At 53.1% G+C, this 25161-nt stretch overlaps 1 protein-coding gene across 3 annotated transcripts; it reads right to left on the bottom strand.

Moving 5' to 3' along the window:
• Positions 1 to 222: 222 nt before the first annotated feature.
• Myo1c (myosin IC) lies at positions 223 to 24061 on the bottom strand. 3 transcript variants are annotated; one of them, XM_031352010.1, is made up of 32 exons: positions 18535 to 18940; positions 17110 to 17265; positions 16882 to 16997; positions 16195 to 16393; positions 16037 to 16117; positions 14505 to 14684; positions 14325 to 14423; positions 14023 to 14136; positions 13867 to 13938; positions 13393 to 13512; positions 13191 to 13273; positions 12893 to 12998; positions 12706 to 12786; positions 12357 to 12448; positions 9108 to 9202; positions 8987 to 9033; positions 8809 to 8889; positions 5766 to 5871; positions 5525 to 5642; positions 4934 to 5047; positions 4781 to 4857; positions 4415 to 4483; positions 4234 to 4318; positions 3971 to 4130; positions 3660 to 3743; positions 2987 to 3080; positions 2844 to 2899; positions 2554 to 2689; positions 2401 to 2471; positions 2220 to 2317; positions 2022 to 2121; positions 223 to 1504 (listed from the first exon to the last, which is right to left on the bottom strand). In XM_031352010.1, exons 1-32 carry the CDS (start codon positions 18550 to 18552, stop codon positions 1478 to 1480), a joined length of 3135 nt encoding a protein of 1044 aa, XP_031207870.1. In that variant the 5' UTR covers positions 18553 to 18940; the 3' UTR covers positions 223 to 1477. The 3 variants fall into 3 exon arrangements, with proteins under 3 accessions (XP_031207870.1, XP_031207869.1, XP_031207871.1); XM_031352009.1 differs by lacking the exon at positions 18535 to 18940 and adding an exon at positions 23800 to 24061 and having other exon boundaries at positions 1151 to 1504; XM_031352011.1 differs by lacking the exon at positions 18535 to 18940 and adding an exon at positions 22917 to 23063 and having other exon boundaries at positions 1151 to 1504.
• Between the last annotated feature and the right edge of the window lie 1100 nt (positions 24062 to 25161).

The following is a 25161-nucleotide window of genomic DNA, read 5'->3' as shown; positions in this document are numbered from 1 at the left end:
TACAGCCCTGGAAGTTGATTTGTAGACCAGGCTGGCATAGAACTCAGAAATCCAATTCTCCTGGCCCTGCCTCCTGAGCACTAAGGCTTGCAATACCACACCCAACTTGGTCTCTCTATTGCTCCTAAGTAGGTCTGTCTCCTTTCTTCTGTAGGACCAAGTCCCAGGCTACCTTCTAGGGCCTCTTTTCCCCAGCACTCAGAGAGAGACTATGTTGGCAAATACATATTGCTTTATTTAGTGTTTCTCTGGATTGCAGAAGTGTCAGCAGTGGGCTGAGAGCCCCAGAGGGCACAGAGGGAGCTGGGAAAACCCAAGGACCTCTGGGGTGGAGAGAAGCAGCAGAAAGAGGTGATGCCCCTGCAGTTCCTCCAAGGCCAACCCTGTCCCTATGCTCCCAGGTCACAGAGGCATCCAGGGCCAATAAAGACCCTATGATTCTTAAATTGGGTGGAAAGTATGTGTGTATAAGGAGGTTGTCATCCTAAGGCATAGACCCAGGCAGAAGACTCCTCCCACCCAGTGGCTCCCAAAGGTTATTGCTGGTCAGAGAGCCAGGTGCATACATAAGACATGACCCTTGCCTGGGCCTCCCTGTCCCTGGGAAAGGCAGTGAGAAGTGCTGAGGGCGGGCTTCGCTTTAGGATTTGCTTCCATCTTCTACTAGGCAAGTCTTCCCTCTGGGTGCCTCTGTCTCCAGCTCTGTGATTCCAGGAGCCTGGACCAGACAATTTCTCTGAAGCTTTGCAAACTCTTAAGACTTTCCCCCCACTTCAGGATGCCCTCAGACTGGGGTGAAATTATTAAAAATCTATATATATTTTTTAATGCTGGGGATTGAGCCCAGGGTCTCACACATGCTTAGCACCAGTTCTACCACTGGGCTATACCCCAGCCCCTAAAAGGACATTCTTAAGGCAGGAATATGGGGTAGGCAAAGGTGGCCTCAGCCTCTTGGTGGAGGTCATAGTGGGCTGCAAAAGGTGCAGGTGGATGGACAGACAGACAAGGTGCCAAGAGAATGAGAGGCTTGGCCAGAGAAGAGGGCCTCACAGCCCAGCCCAGTCAGTCTTTCAGCTACATTCCTTGCCCTGTTTGAGTCAGGGAAAACACATCCAGTGTGTTTAGGGTAGGAAAATGGCTTTTTTAAAAAAATAGTTTCCTATAAAGCATCAAAAAATCTCAGAGAAAACCTCAGTTAAAATTCCCTTCTCTTAGATATTTGGCATCAGCAGAGGGCTGGCCTGGCCTGCTCAGGCCTCTGCTTTTCTATTGCTGTGGCCCGGCCTGGCCCACTCCTGGGGTAGCTGCCTGGCTCCTGATCACCTCAAGAGAGGGCAAGCAGGAGGCAGGAGTTTGCAGGTGGGCTTTGAGGGTGTCCCTGGATCCCTGTCTGGAAGCTTGAGTCTTTGGTAACTGGGAGGGGAGGGGACTAAGCGAAGCATCAGGAGTCAGGAGAGGTCCACCAGTGCCTTCATCACCGAGAATTCAACCGTGGGGCCACCTAGGGGAAGAAACCCAGGAGAGAGTGGAGGAGCTGCAGGGGGTTACAGGCTCAGGTTAGATAGTCCCCTAGCAGTCCTATGGGAGTCTTGGTCCTGAAGACTTTTCTGTTTCCATGGCAATACCTGCTTGCCAGAATGAACCTCCCACATGCACACCACCATTCCCTGTAATCTTACACATCTTTCCCATTGCCCCCCCCCCTTTCTTCCCCCCGAGATGGAGTTTCTCTGTGTAGCCCTGGCTGTCCTGGGACTCACTCTGTGGACCAGGCTGGCCTCGAATTCAGAAATCTGCCTGCCTCTGCCTCCCAAGTGCTGGGATTAAAGGCATGCGCCACCACTGCCCGGCTTACTTGCCCTACTTATTTTCACCCTTTTATGGCCACCAGAGGGGCCCAAGCAACTCCCCTCTCTGGCCTTCCTGGACATGCAACAGGAAAAAGGGGACACATAGTCCAAGGAGGGCTTGGTTGTCAATGGCTCTACCTTAGACCCAGGACAGCAGATCCCACTCACCACAGCCAGGTGGCCATTCTTAGCCTTGGTGATGAGAAGCTCAGAGCCAGATGTGAAGTCAATGATGCCGTCCCTGCCTGGACCCCCTGCAAACGTGATGCTGGAGGCAAGGAAGCACGTGAAGACTTGTTCACAGAGATGGAACCCCTAGGGTGGTCCTGTTCCCATGTCCTTGAGTCACCCCCCTACGTGCTTCACCTGCCCTGGTTGATGTTGATATTGTTCACACGGTCAGCACTGAGGGCTGTCTTGGTTAGTGTCTCGATCACATGATCACTCTGCAGTACCACGTCTCCCTGGGGAGCACAATGCACGGATGAGTCAAGCCTTGTCTAGGGCTAGGGGATCCCCTCCGCCTCCCAAGCCCTAAAGGGGGTACCTTCTGCTTGTTGTCTTCACGCTGCACATGAAGCACAAATAGGCTATCACTCAGGCTACTGACAGAGATTCCTGAGAGGAGAGAACAGAGATCAGGGAGTGGTGCTCAGAGCAGGGTTTCTTCCCACCCCTGCAGGCCTCTGCTCTGGCTAACCGGTTAGGTTGGCATAATCAATTCTCTGTTTGACTTTGGCATCCTCCACGATGACCACAGCACTGGGTGTGAGCAGCAGCTGCCGGGAGCGAGGCTTGTAGCCCTTACGGTCGTATTTTACCACAGGCACGGCATACTAGAGACACAGAACAGTGTGAGGGGCAGGGTAGGGGTTAAGGGGTTGCAGGGACAACTTCTTTACCCACTGATAAGGCGATGACCCACTTTTTCTAGCCCTGGGGCAGAGATTGAGAGGGAAGGGGACAGTTAGAACTGCAACGGGTTCTTACCTGGATGGGTTCAGAACCCAAGGCTTGAAGTACTCTGGGGCTGATCTCCTCTGTCCCTACAACAGGGGAAAAGAAAGTCAGGTAAGGCCAGAAGGAGACAAGATGGTGCTGGAAGGCTCAAGGGCTGGAGAATGGGAACTCACCAAGCCGTGTGCTAATGAAGAGTCTGGGGACGCTCTGGGGGTAGTTGTCTTTCTTGCCCTTGAAAATTTCACTAGCTACTGCCTTTTGCTGCAGCTGAAGAGACAAAAAGAACAGTGTCAAAGGACTGGGGAAAACCTGGATGGCGGCCCTAGCAGCTCTCTCATTAGCTCTCTAGTGGCTGTCACCAGTCACCAAGACTCCCGTCAGCTTCTCCCTTCCTGGCCCATCATCCTCACTAAACAAGGCAGAGAGCTCTCCATAGGAGTCATGACAGACCATCAAGTTCCAGGTCTGACTTTGGAAATGATTCCCACCAGGCCCTCGAGATCCAGCTCCAGCTTAGGGTCGTGTAGGTGGCTAAGTGCCTTGTCGGGTTATCTAAGGTCCTCCTTACCCAACACCATGTTGGTAAATACAAGGCACATCCACAGCTGGCACTAACCACTGAGGGTGAAGCTGGACCGACTAAGGTTCTACAGCTCCTACCAACCAAAGCAAGCTGGCCCACATCATGTCTTCTATTTGCTTCCTCAAACTTACTGCAGCCTCCACCTGCTATATGAAGTCCAGTGAAGGCCTGGCCTTCTTTTGAGGCTACAGTGTTGACCAGGCAAAATGCCTGCTGTTCCCAGGGCCCCTACAGACAAATACTTGCAGCCGAGTTCTCCACACCTGCTGCTTCCACTCAGGGCTGATACTCCGGCAGTATTTCCACACCATGTTCTTCATGCATAGCTCCCGTAGCAGCTCTGAGGCCTATGTGAAAGGCAGGGTCAGAACACCTTTCCAGCCTGCCTTTCCCACTGAGGAGCCTCAGAAGGTCCCTCAAGCCAGACAGCCCTGTGGCGTGTTTCACTGCCCATCTCTACTTTCTCTCCCCGCTGAGCTTTCCCAGGCCAGCTCTCCTGACACAGGGTAAGAAGATCATGAGCTAAGTGCTTTGATGAGTCTCCCTAACGCAGCAGCAGGGAGAGCCCGCAGACCTCTCTCAGGGCAGGTGGGGGTGTGGGCCAGGAGGTGTCCAGAACATTCCGGGGTAGCTGCCGCCTCAGGTTAAGCAGAAATGATGTGCGTACATGGTCCAGGAAGAAGGCATTCTCAGGGCACCGGGGTGCGTGGCGCAAAATGAAGCCACGGATGAGTCTGGGGGGGTAGGGTCAGATGCAGCTGGGGTGAGAAACCTGACAGGAGATGCCCATACTCACTTTGATCTGTAGTTCCCACACATGGGCATCCCAGCACTCACCGACGGATGGTCTGGGCTGCCCACTTCCTCCTGGCTGCCTTCCTCCGGCCCTGTGTGCCACGCCACCATGACTGGATACAGATGGCTGTGGATACCACAGATAGCTGACCTTTATCTTCTCACCACAGGACCCATCCCACTCCTAGACCCGTCCCTCCAAAAGACCCCTGCACCCCCACACCTGATCGCTTCACCCGGAGAAATTTCTGCCGCCAATGAAAGCCCCTCCAGGCCGCCTGGATCTTGGTGGCTATGGTTGGGGGAGAAAATGAACTGTCAGAGCTCAGCGCCCTTGTTGAGGGCCTGGCATGGTCAGCAGAATGAGTAAAGGGCTGTGTGAGGCAATGAAAGACAGCAGGGGAGCGTGGGGATGGGTTTGGCATCTGTGTCCAGAGGCAACTGGGGTAGCTGGTGACTTTTGCTGGGCAGGGTCAAAGAGGAAAGAGACCTGAGTGTGGCTGGGCAGGTTTCCTAGAGAGAAAGCCCAAAAGCAGCGGATTCTAGTCACAAGGACCCCTGTGGGACAGCAAAGGTGAGTCTCTCTCACCTAGACTCTGCCTTCGGACTTCCAGGGAGTCCTCTGTGGCAAACAAGGTCTTGGGGAATCGGATGAAGATCTTAGTCCTGGGAGGACAGCAGTGATCAGCCTCTGGATGCCACCTCCTTCATCCTCCAGGCCCCAGACACAGGCCCCACTTACCTGCCCATTTTGTACTCCTCTGGCTTGTAGCCGAGGTGTCTGACCAACACAGCCACACCATCCTGGGGCCGTCCTGCCCACATGGGCCACGTCTCTGGGCACAGTGACTTGTACCTAGGAATGGAGGGGAATTTGCTGTGAGTCTACAGGTGCTCCCATTGGCTGGTACATGGCCCACATGCCTGAGGGTCCCCATTTTAGAGATGGAGGACTGAAGTATCTTCCTAAGGCAGAGATGGGATTCGTATTCTGGTAGGCTCAGATTCTGTCCTCTGAATAGCTACATAGTCACAACATCCTCTCTGAGCTCTGGTCACCACCATCTCTGGTGGCAGCCTGAAAATGTGCTCCTCCTGTGCCTCTCACCGGGAGCTTAAGGGAGGGTGGAGCTATGTACATGACTTATATTGTCTTTTCCAAGACTAACATTAGGCCTGTAGCATAAAAAGATTGCTGGCCTGGGTCTCACAGCAGCTGAGGGTCTGTGTACCCTCATATCTAAACTAGAACTATAACTGTCCCTCCTCACAGGTTCCAGGAGGTGCTCACACTCCCAGTTCATCCATTCACTGGTGGGCTCACCACACCCACCTCTGCAGGAAAGCCTCATATTTGCGACGATAGGCAAAGCCGGCTCTGCGTACCCGCAGATTCTCCATCAGTCCCAGGTACTTCACCTGGTGTCTGATGAGCACCTCATCAAAGCGCCCTGAGAGGAAACAAAGTAACAAATCAACTCCAGAGTAACAAGGGTGGTCCTCAGGCTCTCTCTGTGAGGAAGTGTCCCCATCCCAGAGGCACAGTTCACAGCTCATGGGGTCAGAGGACCTACCGGGCTGCTTGGCGTCGTTTGGCTTGATGCACCGGATATAGGCAGGCTCCTTAGACCTCAGGATCTCCACTAGCTGCAGGAGGCTCATCTTGAACTGGGTGGCCACCTGATGAGCCAAAGGAGTATAGGAGGTTGTCTGGGGCTGGGCTGAGGTGACTGAAGCCTCATGTCTCCTCTGCCCCCTGCTTCTTCCCCTCACCCCTGCCTCATACCAGAATGGCCTGGAGTTCACCCTACTTCCATTCAGCCAGTTAGAGACCTCAGCTTAGAAACCGAGCTTTCCTTCTCAGAGGTCCTAATGACATCACACCCCATCTCCCTGCACCCCACCCCCTTTTCCTGGTGCTGAGGAAGAAAGTCAGGGCCTCGTGCTCTTTAGGAGAGCATCCTATCTCTGAGATACCTCCATCCCCTCTTTATGTTTGAGACAACTGATCAGTCTAAGGAAAAGTGCACAGGGAAGATCCTAAATCGAGATTGTGAGCGTCAGTAGGAGATAAGCAGGAGAGAAGCAGCAGTTCAGGCAGATGAATGGCTAAGTAAAAGCTTGAAACAGGGATTCAAAGATTTAAGGCAGGCAGAGGCAGCGTATCAGAGCAGGGTTACACTAGAGAAACTAGATTTTATCTTTAGGAAAACAGCCCATGAGGAGTTCAGAGTAAGGGAGTGGCTTGAGATCTGTAGGTTAGATTATTTCTACAGCATTTATGTAGACGATGGGTTGGGAGGGGCTGGTGGGGAGCCAGGAAACCAGGGAAGAGGTTGGCTGGCTCATAGGCGCAATAATAGGGACTGACTTGGAGCAGTGGTTACAGAGACAAAGGAGAGGAGTTAAGAAGTACTTAGGCAAGCTCAAGAAGAAGGACGACCAAAATTCGGATATTTCCGTCCTTAGAAGGGGGATCAAAATACATATAGGAAGAGATACAGAGACAAAGTGTGGAGCAGAAACTGAAGGAAAGGCCATCCAGAGATCCAGAGATTGTCCCACCTAGCGATCCATCCCATACACAGTTACCAAACCCAGACAAGTACTTGCTGACAGGAGCCTGATATAGCTGTCTCCTGAGAGGCTCCTCTAGTTCTTGACAAATACAGAAGTGGATGCTCACAGCCACCCATTGGACTGAGCACAGAGTCCCCAATGGAGGAGCTAGAGAAAGGACCCAAGGAGCTAAGGAGGTTTGCAGCCCCATGGGAAGAACAACAATATGAACCAACCAGTACCCCCAGAGCTCCCAGGGACTAACCACCAACCAAAGAGTATACACATGGAGGGACTCATGGCTCCAGTTGCATATGTAGCAGAGAATGGCCTTGTGGGACATCAATGAGAGGAGAGGCCCTTGGTCCTGTGAAGGCTCCATGCCCCAGTGTAGGACAGAGAAGCAGGAGTGGGTGGGTTAGTGAGCAGGAGGATGGGATAGGGGGATTTTCAGAGGGAAAATGAGGAAAGAGGATAACATTTGAAATGTAAATAAAGAAAATATCTAATTAAGAAAAAAAAAAAGCGCTGGGCAGTGGTGGTGCATGCTTTTAATCCCAGCACTTGGGAGGCAGAGACAGGTGGATTTCTGAGTTTGAGGCCAGCCTGGTCTACAGAGTGAGTTCCAGGACAGCCAGGGCTACACAGAGAAACCCTGTCTCGAAAAACCAAAAAAGAAGTACTCAGCCATAGAAATAGGCATCACCCAATGTTGAATGAAAGAGCAGGGAAAAGTCCCAGGCCTGGGGGACAGGGTAGAGAGTGATCCCTGTCCTGAGTCAGGAAGAGAAGAACAAGGCTGGGGCTGGGGGTGTGGTGTCATTGGATAAAGAAACAAACTCTCGGCATGCTGCAGAGTATCGGAAGGGAGGGTGTGGAGGTGTCCTGAGTGGGGAGATACTGGCTGGGAAGAGGAAGAGACTCAGGGAGGAGGTGGGGAGGGCAGGGTCAGGACAGCAGAGTCCTGGGTAGGCACCACAATGTGATCCATCTGGAAAAACTCTGGTCCTCTCTCTCTTCCAATCTGGAGCTGTGATAACCAATCATTGGTTCAGCCCAATAGCTGCGCCTCTGCCCTCAGTGGGCTCAAGATCCTCTGCATCAGGCACCACTGGCCACATGGGCCTCCTCCAGCCTCTCCTCCACTGGGTTGTTCTGTTCAATTGTCTAGCTTGGCTTGGCCTCTGTATTATGTGCTGACCTCCTGCTGCCTACAGCGTCCCCTACAGGTCCACTCAATAAGCCCTTACTTATCTTCTTACCTCAAATGCTGCGTCTGCCTTGCAGCCTCCCCAGGCCCCTCCACCCCCTCAGGCAGTTTGCTTCCTCTTAGTGGTTCCAAAGCGCCCATGCATGCAGCACCCCCCACCCCACCCCACCCCCGTCCTCCTGGGCCATGGACTTTTCCAGTTTTTTTACTCAGCATCTGGTCCTGACCACACCCATTTGTTTCTGATTCCTCAGAGTGGAGAGATGTCTGCTGGCTAAGCAGATACACAAAGCACCCACACAGACCCCTATAGAAAGAAGGGGTACTCTATGGAAAGAAGCAAGGAGGTCTACATTTGGAGAAAGGTGGCTCATGAGTAAAAACAGTTCCTGACAAGCCTCTCAACTTGAGTTTGATTCCCAAGACTTACGTGGTAGAAAGAGAGAGCAGACTCCCAACAAATTGTCTTCTGATCTCCACTCACACCCTGGCACATGTACGCACACACACACATAAACAAATGGCACGAATTGAACAAAAGGGGCTGGGGAGATGGCTCAGCGGTTAAGAGTACTGGCTGCTCTTTCAAAGGTCCTCAGTTCAATTCCCAGCAACCACATGGTGGCTCACAACCATCTGTCATGGGATCTGATGCCCTCTTCTGTCAGGGAGGCATGCAGGCAAACAGAGCACTCATATACATATGTAAATAAATAAATTGGAAGAAAAAAAAAGTGAGCAAAGATGGCCCTGAGAGCAGCCTCCCATAGACACCAATGGCAGTGCACAGTAGGCTCTGGTCTGTACTCCATCACACACACACCCCTCCAGTGTCATAGACTCCATACCGTCTCTGGACGCTTCTTGTCACTGAGCTCACTCTTGTCAAAGCACTGGGCCATGATGGGATTCATTGAGCTGCACATGGTCTGTGAGCCAGAAGATGGGTCAGAGTTGAGCATAAAATCAGGGATGCACACAGGGCTGTGGGTACCCAACCCACCCCAGTTCTCCTGTCTCCCTTACCTCCTTCAGGTTCCGGAAGAGGAGGTCATTGTTTTTATCCAGAAACCCTGGAAGGAGAGCAGATGGAAGGTGAGGGAGTGCCCCCTCCCTGCCCCACAGGACCCAGCGTCAGGATCCTCACCAGTCACACTGTAGGTCACCTCCCCAGCATAATGCAGGAGGCGGAACTCCCCTCGGTCTAGGGATTTCCTGGTCTTCTGGTCAGCGAGCTTGTGCCTGAGGGTGACAAGAACAGGAAACTACAGACTTCTGACCTGGAGCATGCCCATGCCTGTTGAAGAGGCGTTAAGAGCCATCCAGGAAGGAGCCAGCAGGCCCCTAGGCTGTCCCACAGATTGCACACTGTGCGGCAGACTATGCACGCTTGCTGCAGGGTTCACAGAGGCTCAGAACAGTAGACAAACTTGTCCAGGGACGCACAACTCCAGGAGCTAGGAGGAGGAACTTGGGCTCAGGCTGCCAAGCACTACAGGCATAGGACCCGGCTTTCATAACCTCTGGCTAGTGCTCAGCTGTTTAGAGGGTGGTAAAGCTGTCCTCTCTATTTTCAGAATGGAGTATATCCCAAGAGATTACTGACATTTTAAACATACTTGTACCCTTTAGCCCACCTCTTCTTCTTCTTCTTCTTTTTTTTTTAAAAAAGATTTATTTATTTCATTTATGAGTACACCGTCACTGTCTTCAGATACCAGAAGAGGGCATCAGATCCCATAACAGATGGTTGTGAGCCACCATGTGGTTGCTGGGAATTAAACTCAGGACCTCTGGAAGAGCAGCCAGTGCTCTTAACTGCTGAGCCATCTCTCTAGCCCTCACCTCTTACTTTTAAGAACTATTCTGAAGCCGGGCAGTGGTGGCACATGCCTTTAATCCCAGCACTTGGGAAGCAGAGGCAGGCAGATTTCTGAGTTCCAGGACAGCGTGGTCTACAGAGTGAGGTCCAGGACTATACAGAGAAACCCTGTCTTGAAAAAAACAAAACAAAACAAAAAAACCAAACAAACAAAAATACAGCTTGTGGGCTAGAGAGATGGCTCAGCGGTTAAGAGCACTGGCTGCTCTTCCAAAGGTCCTGAGTTCAATTCCCAGCAACCACATGGTAGCTCACAACCATCTGTAATGAGATCTGATGCCCTCTTCTGGTGTATCTGAAGACAGCTACAGTGTACTCATATAAATAAAATAAATAAATTTAAAAAAAAAGAAAAAAAAAAACCTATTCTGAGCCTGTAACCAGAGATATAAGCAAAGATTTAAGGCATGAAGATGAACTCAGTAGCCTTGTTCTTACAGCAGAAACCTAGAGAGTCATCTTCGAGGTAGCTCACTGGGGGATGCCTGCCTAGCATGTGAAGTCCTATGTTCTATATTCAAATACCACAAAAGAAAAAAACCAAAACCTTGGAGAGGCTCCTTGGGAGCACCCAAGGCAGGGTGAGAGCTGTGAGGTCTCCATGGGTCACAGTTTTTGAAAGAAATATTTTGAAGAAATTCTTCAGCTTGGTGATACAGGAAAAAAAAAAAAACCTTAAAACATAAGATTATCCTGAGCTTTATACACAGTAAATTCTTGACTTTGGAAAAAAAATGTATAGGAAAAGACAGGAAGGAAATGCCTGGAATTGTTACCAAGAACGACCGCTGGGTAACAGGGTCACAAGAGGCTCTGCACACATTCCAACTCTGTCTAATGAGCAGTATTGTTTTTATAATCAAAAGTGAATTTTGTTGTTTGGTATGACGGCACATGCCCGAAGTCTTGGCACTCAGGCAGGGGAAGTTAGGATCAGGAGTTCAAGGCCATTCTTTTCTACATAGTGAGTTCAAAGCCAGACTGGGCAACATGAGACCCTGTCTCAAAAAACCAAAACCTGACAGGCATACTTTCAAACACCTTTAATCCCAGCACTTGGGAGGCAGAGACAGGTAGATCTCTGAGTTCAAGGCCAGTTGGTCTACAGGTAGGTTCCAGGACAGCCATGGCTACACAGAAAAACTCTTTCTTTAAAAAACAAAACACAAAAACCAAAACCAAAACCAAAAAACCAACATGGGGGGGAGGAGGGAGGGAGAGGGAGATGGGGAGAACAAGACACAAATATCACCGCCCGGCTAGTATCTTGTCTTAAACAATATGCATCCCCTCAAAAAATTTTTTTTCTTCAATGTTCTGTCTGCTTCCTTCTTTCTTTCCTTTTTTCTTTTTGGATGGGAGCTCACATGATGGTAGTCCAAGTTCGCTTCAAGCTTGCAGCAATCTCCCTGCCTCTACTTCTTGAGTGTATAAGCCATCTAGCAAAAGAGCCAGCTTTGTTTCATGCTTGGCTTTCTGTATTGATAAGTAAACAGTGTTCAAGGCTTTAGAGTCCAAAAGCCCTGGGGCATCATCCCAAACTCTACCTCTACAATCTAAATAGATTAGGTTAGATTAGATTAGATTACTATTACCAAATGAGTGAATTTTTCTGAGTTTTGGTTAGATGGAGCACAAGAAAGTATCCTTGGTGCTGTAGGCTAGGAGATGGGTTGCATGCACCCAGTCTGTGTGCTAAGCTTCTCCATTTTAAGTAATCCTTTTGGATTTTTGTTTTTTGGTTTTTTTTGTTTTTCGAGACAGGGTTTCTCTGTGTAGCTCTGGCTGTCCTGGAACTCACTCTGTAAACCAGGCTGGCCCCAAACTCAGAAATCCACTTGCCTCTGCCTCCCAAGTGCTGGGATTAAAAGCATGCGCCACCACTGCCCAGTTATTTTAAAACAGTAAAATGTTTTGAGACAGGGCTTCATAAAGCCTAGTCTGGCCTTCAATTCGGATCTCCCCTGCCTCCACTTCTCAAGTGCTAGGATCACAGGTGTGTGCCACCATAGCTGGTGCATGCTATGGTGTGTGTATGTGTGTGTGTGTGTGTGCAGCCACTGCCCAGGTGTTTTTTTTTTTTTTGTTTTCTGTTGACAAGATCTCCATACAGCCTTGAGTGCTCTGTAGCCAAGATGGCTGTGAACTACTGATCCTACAGCCTCCGCCTCCTATGGGTAGGAGATTCCTTGCATAAAAAGCAATTCACAAATAAGGAAGCTTAAAAAAAAAACAAACTTAGTAATGAAACTTAGCAAGTTTCATTCTCAAAAAAAAAAAAAAAAAGATGAAGGAGAAAGGGCCAATGGTGGCTTTCTATAACTGTCCCTATCATCACTTTCTCTGGTGATTAACTTGTGGCTGGTGGTTTGTTTGGTTTTGGGTGCTGGGGATCTAAAAGGAGTTTTGTGCATGCTGGGTAAACCCTCTACCACTACCATCCAGCAATGCCTTCAACCATGGTGTTGCTACTGTGGGGACCCCAGCCTCCCCCGGCCCCAGCAGCGTACTCACGTCAGGAAGTGAGGGTGGTGCTTGACAGTGTCCTCCAGCTTCTCCAGGAAGGTCAGGTCTGTGGCCTCCCCAGGACGGAGGCACTCTTCATCCTGCAGGGCAGCACACAAAGTGAGGGATTTACTGGATAGGGGGTGATAACTCCAGGGGACACCATGTAGGAAGTCATGGGCACAGGAAAAGGGGGCAGAGTTTAGGGAGCCCTGACAGGGAGCCTGAAGACTGGGCCAGCACCTCAGCTTGCCCTGCCCAACCCCACATTCTGACCTAGTGGACACACCTGGAGAGAAAGGAAGGGGCCTTCCCAACTGTCTCCCAGCATGAAGCTTCAAGAGCAGAGGACACTCACCAAGATGGAGATGATGCCCTTGAACTTCTCCTCCACCAGGTCACAGATGATCTTGTTGTTGAAGTACTGGACAGGTTCCCACTGCACAGAATGAGAAGGGCATCAATTACAGGGTTCCGTACCCTCTCTTGGGAGCCCCAGTGCCTAGCTTCCCATAACACGCAGGGCACCCCAGGTGCGTACGTACCGCAATGCCCTCAGCCTCATATTCCTCCTGCTCGGACTTGAGAGTCAGCTCAATGAAGAGCTGCTGCAGTTTCTCATTGCAGTAGTTGATGCAGAACTGCTCAAAGCTGAGGGACGGCAGGAGAATCCACAGTAGTGCCGGGGACACAAAGCAGGGATGGGGAAAGGACAGGATCAAGCACAAGCAGCAGGGCTAAGAGATGCAAAGCCGGGTCACAGCTGGGAGGGGGACAGGGGACAGAAGAGAGGGGCAGAAGGCATCACAGGCACTCGGGCAGGGGTAAAAGTGCAGGACTGACCTGTTATGCTGAAACACTTCGAAGCCGTAAATGTCCAGGAGCCCAAGAACTGTGGTGCTTCGCCAGCTGGGGCTCTCAGCATCCTAGGGCCAGCCAGTCAGCAGACAGCATGGGTCCCCAGTGCCTGCCCCAGCTCCCCGCCACAGGCCTCCCCGACCACCCTCCCCGTCTTCTTTGGAAGCAGCCTGGACTGAGCACTCACCTTAGAGGCCAGTGACCTATTGATCTTTCTGACCAGCCAGGTGAATGTACGGCTGTACACAGCCTTGGCAAGAGCATCCCTTGCATATGCAGCCTGTTCAAGGTTCAGTGGGCTCAGGAGCTGCCACAGGGAAAAAGACAGGAGATGAATGCCACAGATACCCTTCTGTCGGACCTCCCCTCAGACTCAGGCATCAGACAAGGACATTCTTACCACCTTGCCTCCCAAGCTTCATTAAGTGGGAGGGTTGTGGTGCTTTTTGGGACACGAGGGGGAAGCTGGTACAGCAGCCTCATTCTTGGAGGTGGGAGCCTTGGCTAGCTCACTGTACCTCTTTCAGCCTTAGGCCTCTCTAGCACTACTAGAGTAGACTAGGGGAAGGGAAGCCTGGGGGGAGGGGGGCAGGTGAACAATAGGTCGGGGCTCCCTAGGACTGCATACACCTCCCGTTCCTGTGGCCAGTCTGAGTCTCACCTCTTCCCCCTTCGCGATGATCTTCCTATGGGTCAGGGCTTCCCTCAGTGTTGTGCCTTCCACACCAAGGAGCTGCCAAGGGTAGGGTAGACATAGTGAGGGGCCAGGTCCTCTCTCCTCAGTGTGCGTCCCATGTTCTCAGCCCTCCACACTCACCCTGGTCAGATATTTGAGCTGGTTCTCAGTAGTAACCTGGGCATTGCTGTCCTCATCAGCAGCAAAGTGGATATTGCCCAGATGCAGGACGCTGGCCACGATGCTTAGCAAGTCCTGGGATGGCAGCAGGGGCACGTGGTGGTTATGGGGTGGGGGAGGTCAGAGCAACTGGGAGATGCTCTAATAGGGCAGGGGAAGGTTGGTAAGGCCCCTCTGGAGCAGAAGGGGGCTCTAGTAGAAAAGGGGGTCCAAAAGAAGTGGGTATATTTGTGAGGGGAGGAGGGTTCACAGAGAGCCCTAACCTCCACTTCATCCTCGGTGAAGTCAATGACCGACAGCGCCTTCCTTACAACCTTCCAGTCACTCTTGTCGTTGATGGAGGAGACCTTGGCACACTGGCCCTGGAGAAAGAGCATAGCTGGGTTGCTGCCATGGGCCCTGTGCCCCCTGGATGGCACCAGCCCTGCCTGTGGAACACTCACCTTCACCAGGTACAAGTAGCTCTGGGGGTTCCGTTCCAAGCCCAGACGACGAAGAGTCTCCTCCTCGCCCCCCTCCAGGAGCTGGTAGAAGACGTGGAAGTTCCGTTCTCCGTGATTCTGGTGGACCACTCGGGACTTTTCCAGGAGGTAACTGAGAATGTGGCCTCCCACAGGGGCACCCTATGGGCAGAGTGAGAACAGGGATGGTCAGCTGGGTCCAGGAGAAAGAAGCCGTCTTCCTCTTTCTCCCCTGTAGTAAACATGGGCTCTAATTCTCGCTTTGCCACTAGCTAAATGGACTCAGGCACCCACTCTGCTCTTACCTCAGTGGGCAAACACACACATGGTACACGTACACACACACACACACACACACACACACACACACACACACTCAACCACTTCTGGAGTCATGCTTGCATGCCTGCCAGGCACTGCAAATTTAACAAGCCTGACAGCAGTGCACTCCAGCTTTTCCTCTCCCACACCAACTCCGGCTCACGACCTCTCATCTTGGTCAGTGGCAACTCTGTCCTACAAGTTATTCAAGAGGAATGTTTGTAGTCCTCCTTGGAACCCCCTCCCCCCACTTACTTCCTGTATCCAAACAGCCAATCCTGCTGGTTTAACCTTGAAAACACCCAGAATCCTACCTCTGCTCATCACCTCTATGTCTACCACCCTGATCTGAGAGGCCGCCATCTGTCAGCTACATTATTACATCAGCCTCCTAACCGGTTCCCCTGCTTGGCTGGGTTCCTCTGCCATCTACTCCTAACAAAGGCCAGAATGACCTTTTCAGTAGGAGAGTTACATCATGGGACCGACTGTTCAAAACCCTCTGATAATTCCTTTTCACTTAGCTTTTTAAAAAATTCTTGCTGGGCTCTGAGGATAGCTCTCAGTGGAGCCGGTGTTAACATGACTTAAGGTCCTTGGTTTAATTCTCACACCAAGGCAAAAAAAAGAGAAAAAAAAAATCTTTGCAAAGACCTAAAAGGCCCTCAGTGCATCTGGTTTCCCACTCCTGCTTTCTCCTCCAGCTTTTGGCTTTGTGGTCATCTTTACACACATCAAACGCTCTGCCTCGGATCTACCTAGCCTCTTTCCCCCAGGCATCTGCTGCACCTGCTCCCCAGTCCACCATGCCTGGTTACTGAAATGCCGTCTCTGAGGGAGGTCTTCCCAAGGTGCTTGGCAGATGATACAGCTGAGGTGGTGTGCTCCTGTAATCCCAGCTACTCAGGAAGATGAGGCAGGACAATCAGGAATTTCAAGGGCAATCAGACTACAAATCGAGACTATCTCATTAAAAAAGAAGTTGTTACTTCATTTTATTTTCTGCTTAGGTCTGCATTACTATATTTCTGTAATAATTCACCTATCACTCCAGGAGACAGGATCTGTTTGATTTCACTGCTCCAAGAGCAGCACCTGGAAGAGTGCCTGGCACATCGTAGGCACTCAACAAATATTGAACCTACTGAATGGCTAACCTACCCCCTCCTTATCTTCAATATACCCACAGGTACCTTGAAGTCAAACTGCACATCCATGTACTTCCCAAACCGGCTGGAGTTATCGTTGCGGAGAGTCTTGGCATTCCCGAAGGCCTAAGGGGGATAGGAATGTGAGAGAAGCCTGGCATGTTCTTGTCCAACCCTCTCCTCAGATGCTACTGTCCCCTCACCTCCAACACAGGGTTGCTCTGCAACAGCCGGTCTCGCACCGCACCACCCCGTTCAGGGGCTGGGCAAGTCTCTGCATAGAACTGGAGCAGTCTCTTGGTGGCCTCTGTCTTGCCTGCCCCACTCTCTCCAGAAATCATCACTGCCTGGTCCCGACGCTCAGTACGAAGTGCCCGGTATACAGTGTCAGCCACTGCAAACCTGGGGCAGAGGTTTGTCAGGGAGTTCCCAGGGTGGGGGAGCCCCACCCATACCTGACGGGACCACTCTTGTAAAATGTGGGGGTTATAAGCTGAAAAATGGAGAAGGGGGTGGACAGGTGGGAAGGAAACAGGGTATGCCAGCTCAGCTGAGGATCACTCCAAGTGGGGTGGGTGCCAGCCAGGTGGAAGCTGGGCTCTTTTATGAGGCTGGGAGTCCTCACAGGCGGGCCATATTTAGATAGTTAAAGGAATACTTCATGAGCAGGAACCGAGCCCAGGAGCTGAGGGTCCAGGTTAGTGGGCAGAATTCAAGCTCAACTAAGGAGAACTGAGGTGGCCCTAGGGTGAACAATCATGGGATTCCTCACAGTAGGGACCAGTGAGTCACCCAGGGGTCAGGGAATCATTTCAGAGTGGGGTTTGGATGGGGTCAGCTTGCATGAGGATAGGGTAAGTCACTCCTGGAAAGGCAAGGGAATCACTTACAGATGAGGTGGCACTTCATAGAAACTGACGCCACGGTAGCGTTCCATATGCTGCCGGCTGTAGATCTGTAGGTCTCGGTAGGGATTGACAGAGACCAGGACAGGGCCGATGTAGGTCTGGGGGGTGGGGTGGGAGGAAGCAGAGGACAAGGGTCAGAGGCTTCTCCTGAAGGTTCCTGGGACCATCTTCCCCTAGGTCTGTGGGCCTGGCACTGCTCATGGTTCTCACATAAATGAGGTTCTCCCGGAATCGCCGCCGGAGGTTCTCAATGAAGGCAGCCTCGCTGGTGAAGTTCTCCAGCAGGACAAAGTCCTGCACCCCCACCCGGTCTCGGGCAGTCAAGGCGCTCTCCATGGTCACTCGAACCCCGTCACTGCCCAGGGCCTGTGGAGAACCAACCAGAAGATACTGTCAGAGTTTGCTGGTGAACGCCTGTCTCCTACCCCGCCTGCAGGATGTAGAAGGCAGGGGCCACTTGGACACAGGCTACAGAACATGTTTAGGACATATGGCTGGGTCACAGGATGCTGGAATGCAGAAAAGAGATCACATGGGACACAAGGACAGTGCACACAGTCCACAGGAGAACCAGGGGGTCCATCGGACACTGAACAAGGGCATGGGATCCAGGGAGACGTAGTTTTGAGCGGAGAAAGGTGGGTCATGAGAAGGAGCTCCTAGAAACGGCAGAAAGAATGCTGTGTTGACCTTGGACAAACCTCCTCCTTTCTCAGGACTGCTTCCTCTTCAGAGAAGAGGAGTGAGTTAGTTCAGGTGACCTCAAATCCCTCAGCTACGTGTTACAGGTGCTTTGGAGGACAAATGGTTCAGAGTGAATTCTGCAGACAGGGAGGGGCCATTTCTCTTGTTCTCATCCACCCCAAATTCCCAGAAGTAGCAGTTGTTTAGGGATCAAGCAAGAGCTCATGTCCCAGGAGAGGGTTTCCCCATGGGCCACCACCTCAGCTGGACTTGATGCCCACCCCAGAAGGGGGTAGCCTGCCCTCCCTCAACTGGAGCCACTCCCTCCACTCCAGCTGCTAGGCTCCCCCCACACACACACACAGCTCCTCCACGGTTGAGAAGCCTTAGGAGGTGGAGGGTTCTCCCAGGGGAAACCCAGCTGCCACCCGAGGGTGGGGCAGGTACAGACTTAGACCCTCAAGCTGCGTCCAAGGCAGAGCTTTCTTTTCAAAGAGGGCCTGCAGGATCTAGAAAATGCTAGGGGGTCAAGGAAGAGGAAGGTATTGGGAGCCGCTGTAAATTCCAGGGAGGTCACCAAGTCTCCCCTGACCCTGGTTGCTGACCCTAGTTGCCCAGGAGTTCTCTGCTTCTCTGTCACCCCTAAGAGCCTGGGCCCTGTCTCCCTCAGACCTGCCCACCATTGACCCACCCAGCACGAAGCTGCAGCTAAACACCGCCGCAGCCACCGCCCCCTGGTCCTCAAGTGGGAGGGGTCTTAGCCTTCACTAGAGGCGACCGCATGGCCTTGGGTTCGAGCGTTCTGCAGCCCTCTCCGCCTCGGCCTCCTGTCCTAGCAACTTTCAGGGACATCTGCCACCGAAATTCCTGGGCCGCGCCTGCTTCAAGGCTCGCCCAGGAGCGCCATCGAGAGATACCCCGGACCCCAAACCTGCCCGCGCCCATGCTCACCGACGCCCGGTAGCGCATCCTGCCGGACCCCGCGCCCCGCTCCGCTGCCCGGGCTCTGGGTCGGTGCTCGGCCGCGGCGTAACCGAGGGAGGGGCCGGCCCGCCCCCTGCACCGCCCCTTGCAGGCCCCTTGGCTCAGGGGGCTCGGAGTCTCGACCCTGCGTCCCTCTGCAGCCCGCCTAGCCGGGCTGGGTGGGAGGGGGCCTCGGGACCTAAGAGTGGGCGCGCGAGGGGCGGGGCCTCCTGCGTGCCGCGGGCTCCGCCTGAGTCAGGTTTTCCAGGAGGAACGTCGTTAGTTCCAGGGTGGGGCCCGGAACCCGCGCGGCCGCCGCGTCTACACAGCTCCGGAACTCACTTCCGGGCTCGTGTCTACAACACGGGGCCGGACACCCCGCGCGAGACCAGGGCTGAAGCCCGTGGGTCACCGGGGAAGCAGGATTTCCCTCCCCACCCCCAACCTCGAGTCCCGGGAAAGTTAAAAATAGAACGAAATGTCCAAATACGGCCGGCGCCCCGGGACAGGCGGAGCCTCTGTACGGGACACTGCCCACCCCCATACACACTCCCGAAGGACTGGCTCCATTCTTTAAATCTCTAGAAAAGAAATTGTTTGAGACAGGGTCTCATTACGGAGCCCAATCTGGCCTGGAACTCAAGATGCCTCCTGCCTCCTGCCTCAGCCTCCTGAGTGCTAAGATTACAAACTTATGCCAAGAGAGCCCGAGGAGAAAAATCTCTTGAAAGATCTCTTCCCTAGCAAAGAAACAAGTCTTAGGATCAGAGTTGGCAGCAGGGTGCCCTTCTTTTTTTTTTTTGCCCAGCATGGCCCCTAAAGAAGCCAGGGTGGGCAGCGCCCTTTTGACTTTCCTACATGTGCAGCCTTATGTTCCAGCCTGAACATCCTCCGGACTCAGTGTCCTGCCCCATGGGCTCCTCTCCTTTCTCCCTTCCTTTCTGGTCCCTCTGGATCCCCCCCTTCCCTGAACCCAGGCCATCATCTGTCTTCCCTATCCAGCTCCCAGCAGCAGCATCCTCGCTGCTTCTCTGACGACACCAGCCCCTTTTAGGCCCGAGAAGAGTGTGTGTGAGGAGCGGAGTGGACTCTGGCTCAGTTGCCGCCGCTTGTGGTATGTGGATGTCTACGGCAAAACAAACCAAACAAAAGCAGCCTGGCCTTTTCTTTCTAGCAGGATGATCATGAACAAGTGCCTTAAGAGACCGACTGGCTAATACTTGCCAGAATTATTGGGTTGCCTGAAATGAAGCACTGACCAAGCCATCAACACCACTACCCTCTTCTTTCATTCTACACACACACTTGGGGGACTTGGGGAAGAGTCCACTCTTCTTGTCTAGTGGGGAAAGCACCCGCCCCTATATCTACCACTTGCAAAGGGTTCTCAAGTGTCGTATCTATCTATTCCTCGCCCTTTGTAAGGAACCTGAAACATAGAGCAAGGCTATATAGACTTGGCCTAGGGAGGAAAGGGGGAGTAAGGACCCAAAACACCAAAACGCCCCACCCCTTGAACCCTGACTCCCTGGGGAGGAGGTGAGCCTGCAACAGGTGCTGCCTGCAGCCTCGAGGGGAAGGATGGTTCATTACTTCGTGAACAACAGCCTGAGCCACAAACCGGGAGTGGGGGTGGCGTGAGGCGCCAGCTGGGGAATGAAGAAGCCCTTTGGAGCGGGCCAGGGGAATGGGTGCTGCAGGTGGAAGATGGATGAAAGACAAGGGGAGCGCCCTTTACGATGTCCCCAGGTTTATAAGCATAAAGAGGATACGACCTTCGGCCCACCCCAGAGCATTAGAAGACCGAAGCGGGAGAGCTTGGAGTCCCCAGCAGTAGCTGGGCTCGTTCCCCTCCCCCTGCCGCGGCCTCACAGAGCTCCCTCTCCGGCCAGCAGAATCTGGGTGGGAGGAGCGCGCTAGAGGGGGAGGGGCTTCGAGGCCGCAGTGCCCGCCCCGCCCCACCGCGTCAAGCGGCAGGAATGAGGGGAATCCGCTTGTGGAGGGGTCCGGCGGACTTCACCCATCCCGAGCGGCGCAGCCGCATTCCTAGGATGCCCGCTGGCGCCCCCGCAGCCACCGCCCCGCATCGGAAGGAGGGCGTGTCGCCGCCGCCCTGCGGGCCTGAAGCCAGACACAGTCCGGGCAACTACTCCTAGCCTGCTCCACCTCTCTGGGCAGGAGCGTGAGTCCAGAGAGGGGAAGTTGAAGTGAGGAACCAAGGGTGTGAGGGACACCGCCATACCAGGCGCTTCCTCCGTTCTTAGCTTCTGTCACTCCCGTCAGTGCCGGACGCACACCATGAGTTCTGTTGTTATTCTATTTCAGAAGGGGGAACCGAGAGTAGGTAGGTGAGAAGCCTTGAAAGTTTAAGATTTCTAGACTGGTATGAGGAATCGGACTGGAACCCAGGACCCCTAATACTACTACGGTAGTGCCGCTCTGATCCCTCCCAACAGTTAACTCAGTGGCCCAGGACAGAACCTGTGTAGTGTGACTACTGATGTTTAGGGGTGGCAACTGGGGAACACCTGAGGGCCCCACAACATGGCCCTGGGCTTAAGGATGGCTTCAGGTTAGAGTCCACCTTAAGCCAGTGAGTGACCCAAGACTAATTCCTAAAACCACCTCTGGGGCTCTTCCTACCTAGGCAGATGTGTTCTGGAACTATGGGAAATGGGGCTGACTGCAGAACTGGTTCATCCAGTGGCCCCTTACCCAGTGTTTTTGATCCTGACCTCTGGTGGGATAAGGGCTGCAGGCCCTTCTGCTCTGAAGTGACTTTCACTGAGGCACACAGGGAAAGCACAACTACAGCCTGCCTGGTAGTCAGCGCTGGGCACAAAGCAGACACTTTTGTCTTTGTCTCATTGTGGCACTTAGGCTGACCTGGAACTCAGCAGCCTCTTGCCTCAGCCTCCCTAGTGCTGAGATTGCAAAAGTGTGCTATCGTGCCTGGCTCAATTTAGATTATCAAATCCATTTTAGGTCTGGGCCCAGGCTGCCCCATCAGGGACTGATAGAGGCTTCAGAGAATGTGGAGGAGGGGGCTGGGGGAGGGTTGCTCACAGTGCCCAATTAAGCACCCTGGCTTCAGAACCATGGATCTTTGGTCTGCCAGAATTCTTTACCTGAGAGTCCAGCAAAAATAAACAGAGAACCTTGCCCCTAAATGAATGTTCACATTCACGATCGTTCCCCGGAGAGGGGGCAGCATCTCTAGCTGGTAACCGTGACCTGGCTAGCATTCAAGGCTGGTCCTCTTCCCTTACATCAATCAGATCAGTCACCACCTGCTAAAACCTCATTCCTGCTTCTCCATCCTGCTCCTCCGCTGGACCAAAGCAACAGCCTTCTGCTCTCCGGTCTGGCATTTACAAATGCAGATCTCACAGTTACCATCTCAAGTTAATGGAGAAGAGGCTTAGAAAGCTCAGCTCCCCGGGTGCAAAGCTGCCCCTTCACACACACTGCTCCTTGTCGAGCGCTTGAGAACGGGCTCAGTTTACGGCACTGCTCCTGGATTAACCTCTAACTGAACAGGTAGTCCTCTCTCCAGTCCCTTTTTCCTTCACTACCACACACAGCCAGGAGGTGCTGGTTGTACCCCTGCTGACAACCACCAACCACGCGAGACTTCATGTTCTGTGGCTTTGCACCTGCAGCTTCCTTAGCCCAGCTCTCTCGGCCTACCCACCTCACTTAGTCATCACCGAAGTCAGCTCAGGAATCACCTTCGCCATAGCTCCTTAATTTCCTCTAATACACAGCCTCCTCCTTACTAAATTAAGTACAAATCGTCTGCTTCCTCGTCAGACGCCGGGAGACTGCTCCGGTCTTAGGCAAGCACTCAGCTAGGCACTCGCTGGAGAGTTCAATAACCCACTGGTGGGCGCTTGCATGAATGAATGAATCTCAGAGGCTGGCAGTGTGAGCAAGAGGCTGGCTCATGCTGTAATTGAATAAGACTGTGGGCCAGCCATTCATTCTCCCATTCATCTCTAAGCCCCGCACCCGCCGCATTTACACAAACGGCTCGCAGGGATCACCAGCGCGCCTGGGCTCAGGGGGCGAAGGACGGGAAGGGGCGGGGCTCTACTCGTTTCTCCGGAACCCAGAGCTGGGAGGGCCTGCGGGAGTGGCTCGGAGGGAGTACGGAGTGCTTGGATCCCGCGCCCGCCCCCAAGAGACTGAGCCCCAGTGCCTGCGGGTCCTGGGACCCTGCACTAGTCGGGCTGAGCGAATCCCGTCTCGGCAGTACCCAGCTAGAGACAGCACGACCACAGCTCTGGCAGCTAGCTGAAGGCGCTCAACCGCCTACCCCTCTTGCTATCTGGGACTCTGTGGTTAGGTCCCCTCCCTCGTGTACCCACCGGCTTGGTTCTTCGGGTGATCTGGCGGGGGCTGGGCTGGACGGCGTGGCCACCTCCGGAGTTCGCAGCCCCGGTACGCTCTCTCCGCCCAGGGCCCGCTAGGGGCCGGGCCGCCGCCTATCGTCATCCCCCGCAAGGCCCAGGCTCAGGCGCGCGCGCGCCCTTGGGCCCCGCCCCGTGCTGGTGGCCCTCCCCAGGGCCCGGGCCAGCGCCCGCCGAGGCTTGGTGCTGCACTTCTCTATTAACTCGCAGGACAAGACGCAGTACAGTTATACACGGGCGCGCACACACACACACACACACACACACACACATTCCTCCAGTAGAAGACCCAACTCACGCCGTAGTACTTGGTGGGTGAGAACACCAGATGCGATTCTCCCTCTTTAAGCAAACCAGACGCTCACTATACTGCCTTGCGTGTTAGGCCAGTCCTTCCCCATTTCTAATTTTCTTTCTTCTTTCAACCACCTTTTCGTTCCATGTTGCTAGAGTTGGGCAATCCCAGTTTTGCCCGGTGGGGAAAGGAAAGGAATTAATAGTACTGTACCTCCGCAACTTTTACATGTAGTAGTCTCTTGGCGTCAGAGCACTGTCATCTTGCTATCTATGTCCAGTTTCCAGCTAAGCCCATTTAGGTTGAGGAAGCTGGCAAAGGAGTTAAAATCCAAACCTCCGATTTGAAGAAATTCCTTCTAGTAGCCCACAATCCCTTACCCATTCTTTCCACGTACTCCTTGTCTTAATGGTTTCTGTCCCCATCGAAGATCAGAACAGCTCCTCAATGCTCATGTCTTTCCAGCAGGATGTACAGAAGAGGTCGCCCAACCCAGGAGAGACCCTACCACCATTCCTCCCAGCCCACAGTATCATAATAGCTTACGAGTTTGCATGGTCTGTGGGGATGGACCACACGGATGATCTCTCCCGTTGGTATCAGTTCTACTTGTAGTGCCATTCCGCTGTATGGAGAGCCAGCCTGCAGAAAGCAAAAACTGCCCAGCGGCCCACTGGCTCTGGCGGCTCCACTATCTCACGCTGGGGAAGGCCAGTTGGTTCTGCTTCAACTCCAGCCCCTGGGGATGTGGCTGGTCCAGCTTCTCAGGACACAGCTGGAGCAGTCCAGGTCTGATTGGGAGGTCTCTTGGCCAGAGGGTTGGGGCAGGAAGAGGAGGGGCTGAAGGATGGAGGAAATGCCTGTTGTCTCAGGTAACCAGAGGAGCTGATGCATCCACCCATGAGGGACCCTGGGCTCCAGGTCAAAGGTTAGGAGACAATCCCCCCCACCCCCTTCCCAGCAACTCCTTGGCAGGGCCTCTCAAGCTGACTTGTTTCAGATCAATTAGAGAAGCACATCTTCCCACAAACCAAGAGGATCCCTTAGCAGCATTGACCCTCTTGAGGTTCCTGAAACTTGGCTCCCTCTAAAGGTAGTGGGCCTTACACTAGTTTGTTTTTGTTTTTTGTTTTTTTAAAGGGTGTTTGACTATGTATTTTGTCCCTGCTAGTTTTGAACTTCTGGACTCAAGTGATCCTCCTGTATCATCCAAGTGCTGGTTGGATAGGCATGTGTTGACCACTTGACTACATCTTGTTTTTTTGGAGGCCAAGGCTGGCCATGCTAGGCAGAAGGGGCTGTTAGGAACAGCAAGAGACCTCTACCCTACTCATTTCCAGAGCCTCAAGGTAAATTCCTGGGTTCCTTGGGTATGTACCCCCTCTGTTTATTTTCAGCTGCACGTCCCCCCCCCACCCCCAGTGTTCCTGTTTTTCTGTCTTCATTGTTGCTAAATCACAGCTGACATTTTCCTGGCCTGGAACTGAGCTCTGGGTCTCCAGTCATTCCTTATAGGAAATGAGAACGAACGGGGAAGTCAGGGGGAAACAGACTTTTCCAGAAGGAGAAGCTGGCACGGGAGGGGCAGAGGCACCCTGGGCCTGCCCAGGCACTGATGGCTGGGCACCTTCCCTTTTCTCCCTCAGCTTCCTCCGCCCAGGAAAGGCCTATAAAGCTTCCTTCCTCCGGGAAGCACATCTATCCAGAGCAGGCTCATCCTAGTGGCCACACAATGGCTCTTATCAGTCTCGGAGCCAGGCACCGAGACCAGCACACACCAAGTCTCACAAATTTCCTGTTTCCACCCAACGGGTCAGGGGTGGGCCCAGAACAGCCATATCCTGACTGGGGCCTAAGAGGGAGAGCAATCCCCTTCCTTTTTCCGCCTCTCAATCACAGCTGAACTCA

This window comes from Mastomys coucha, unplaced genomic scaffold (genome assembly GCF_008632895.1).
Source record: "Mastomys coucha isolate ucsf_1 unplaced genomic scaffold, UCSF_Mcou_1 pScaffold5, whole genome shotgun sequence".
Classification (NCBI taxonomy): domain Eukaryota; kingdom Metazoa; phylum Chordata; class Mammalia; order Rodentia; family Muridae; genus Mastomys; species Mastomys coucha.
Note: the sequence above shows the minus strand (reverse complement) of the source record. Positions and strands in the feature narration are given on the sequence as shown.

What these genes read in the sequence shown, in the direction of transcription:
- Myo1c (XM_031352009.1), bottom strand. Translation starts at nt 23,874, where the DNA reads ATGGCACTACAAGTAGAACTGATACCAACGGGAGAGATCATCCGTGTG. An exon ending in GTGAAGACAACAAGCAGAAG is followed by an intron (nt 2,318 to 2,400) that starts GTACCCCCTTTA and finishes TGTGCTCCCCAG; the next exon opens with GGAGACGTGGTACTGCAGAG. An exon ending in AGAATGGCCACCTGGCTGTG is followed by an intron (nt 1,505 to 2,021) that starts GTGAGTGGGATC and finishes TTCTTCCCCTAG; the next exon opens with GTGGCCCCACGGTTGAATTC.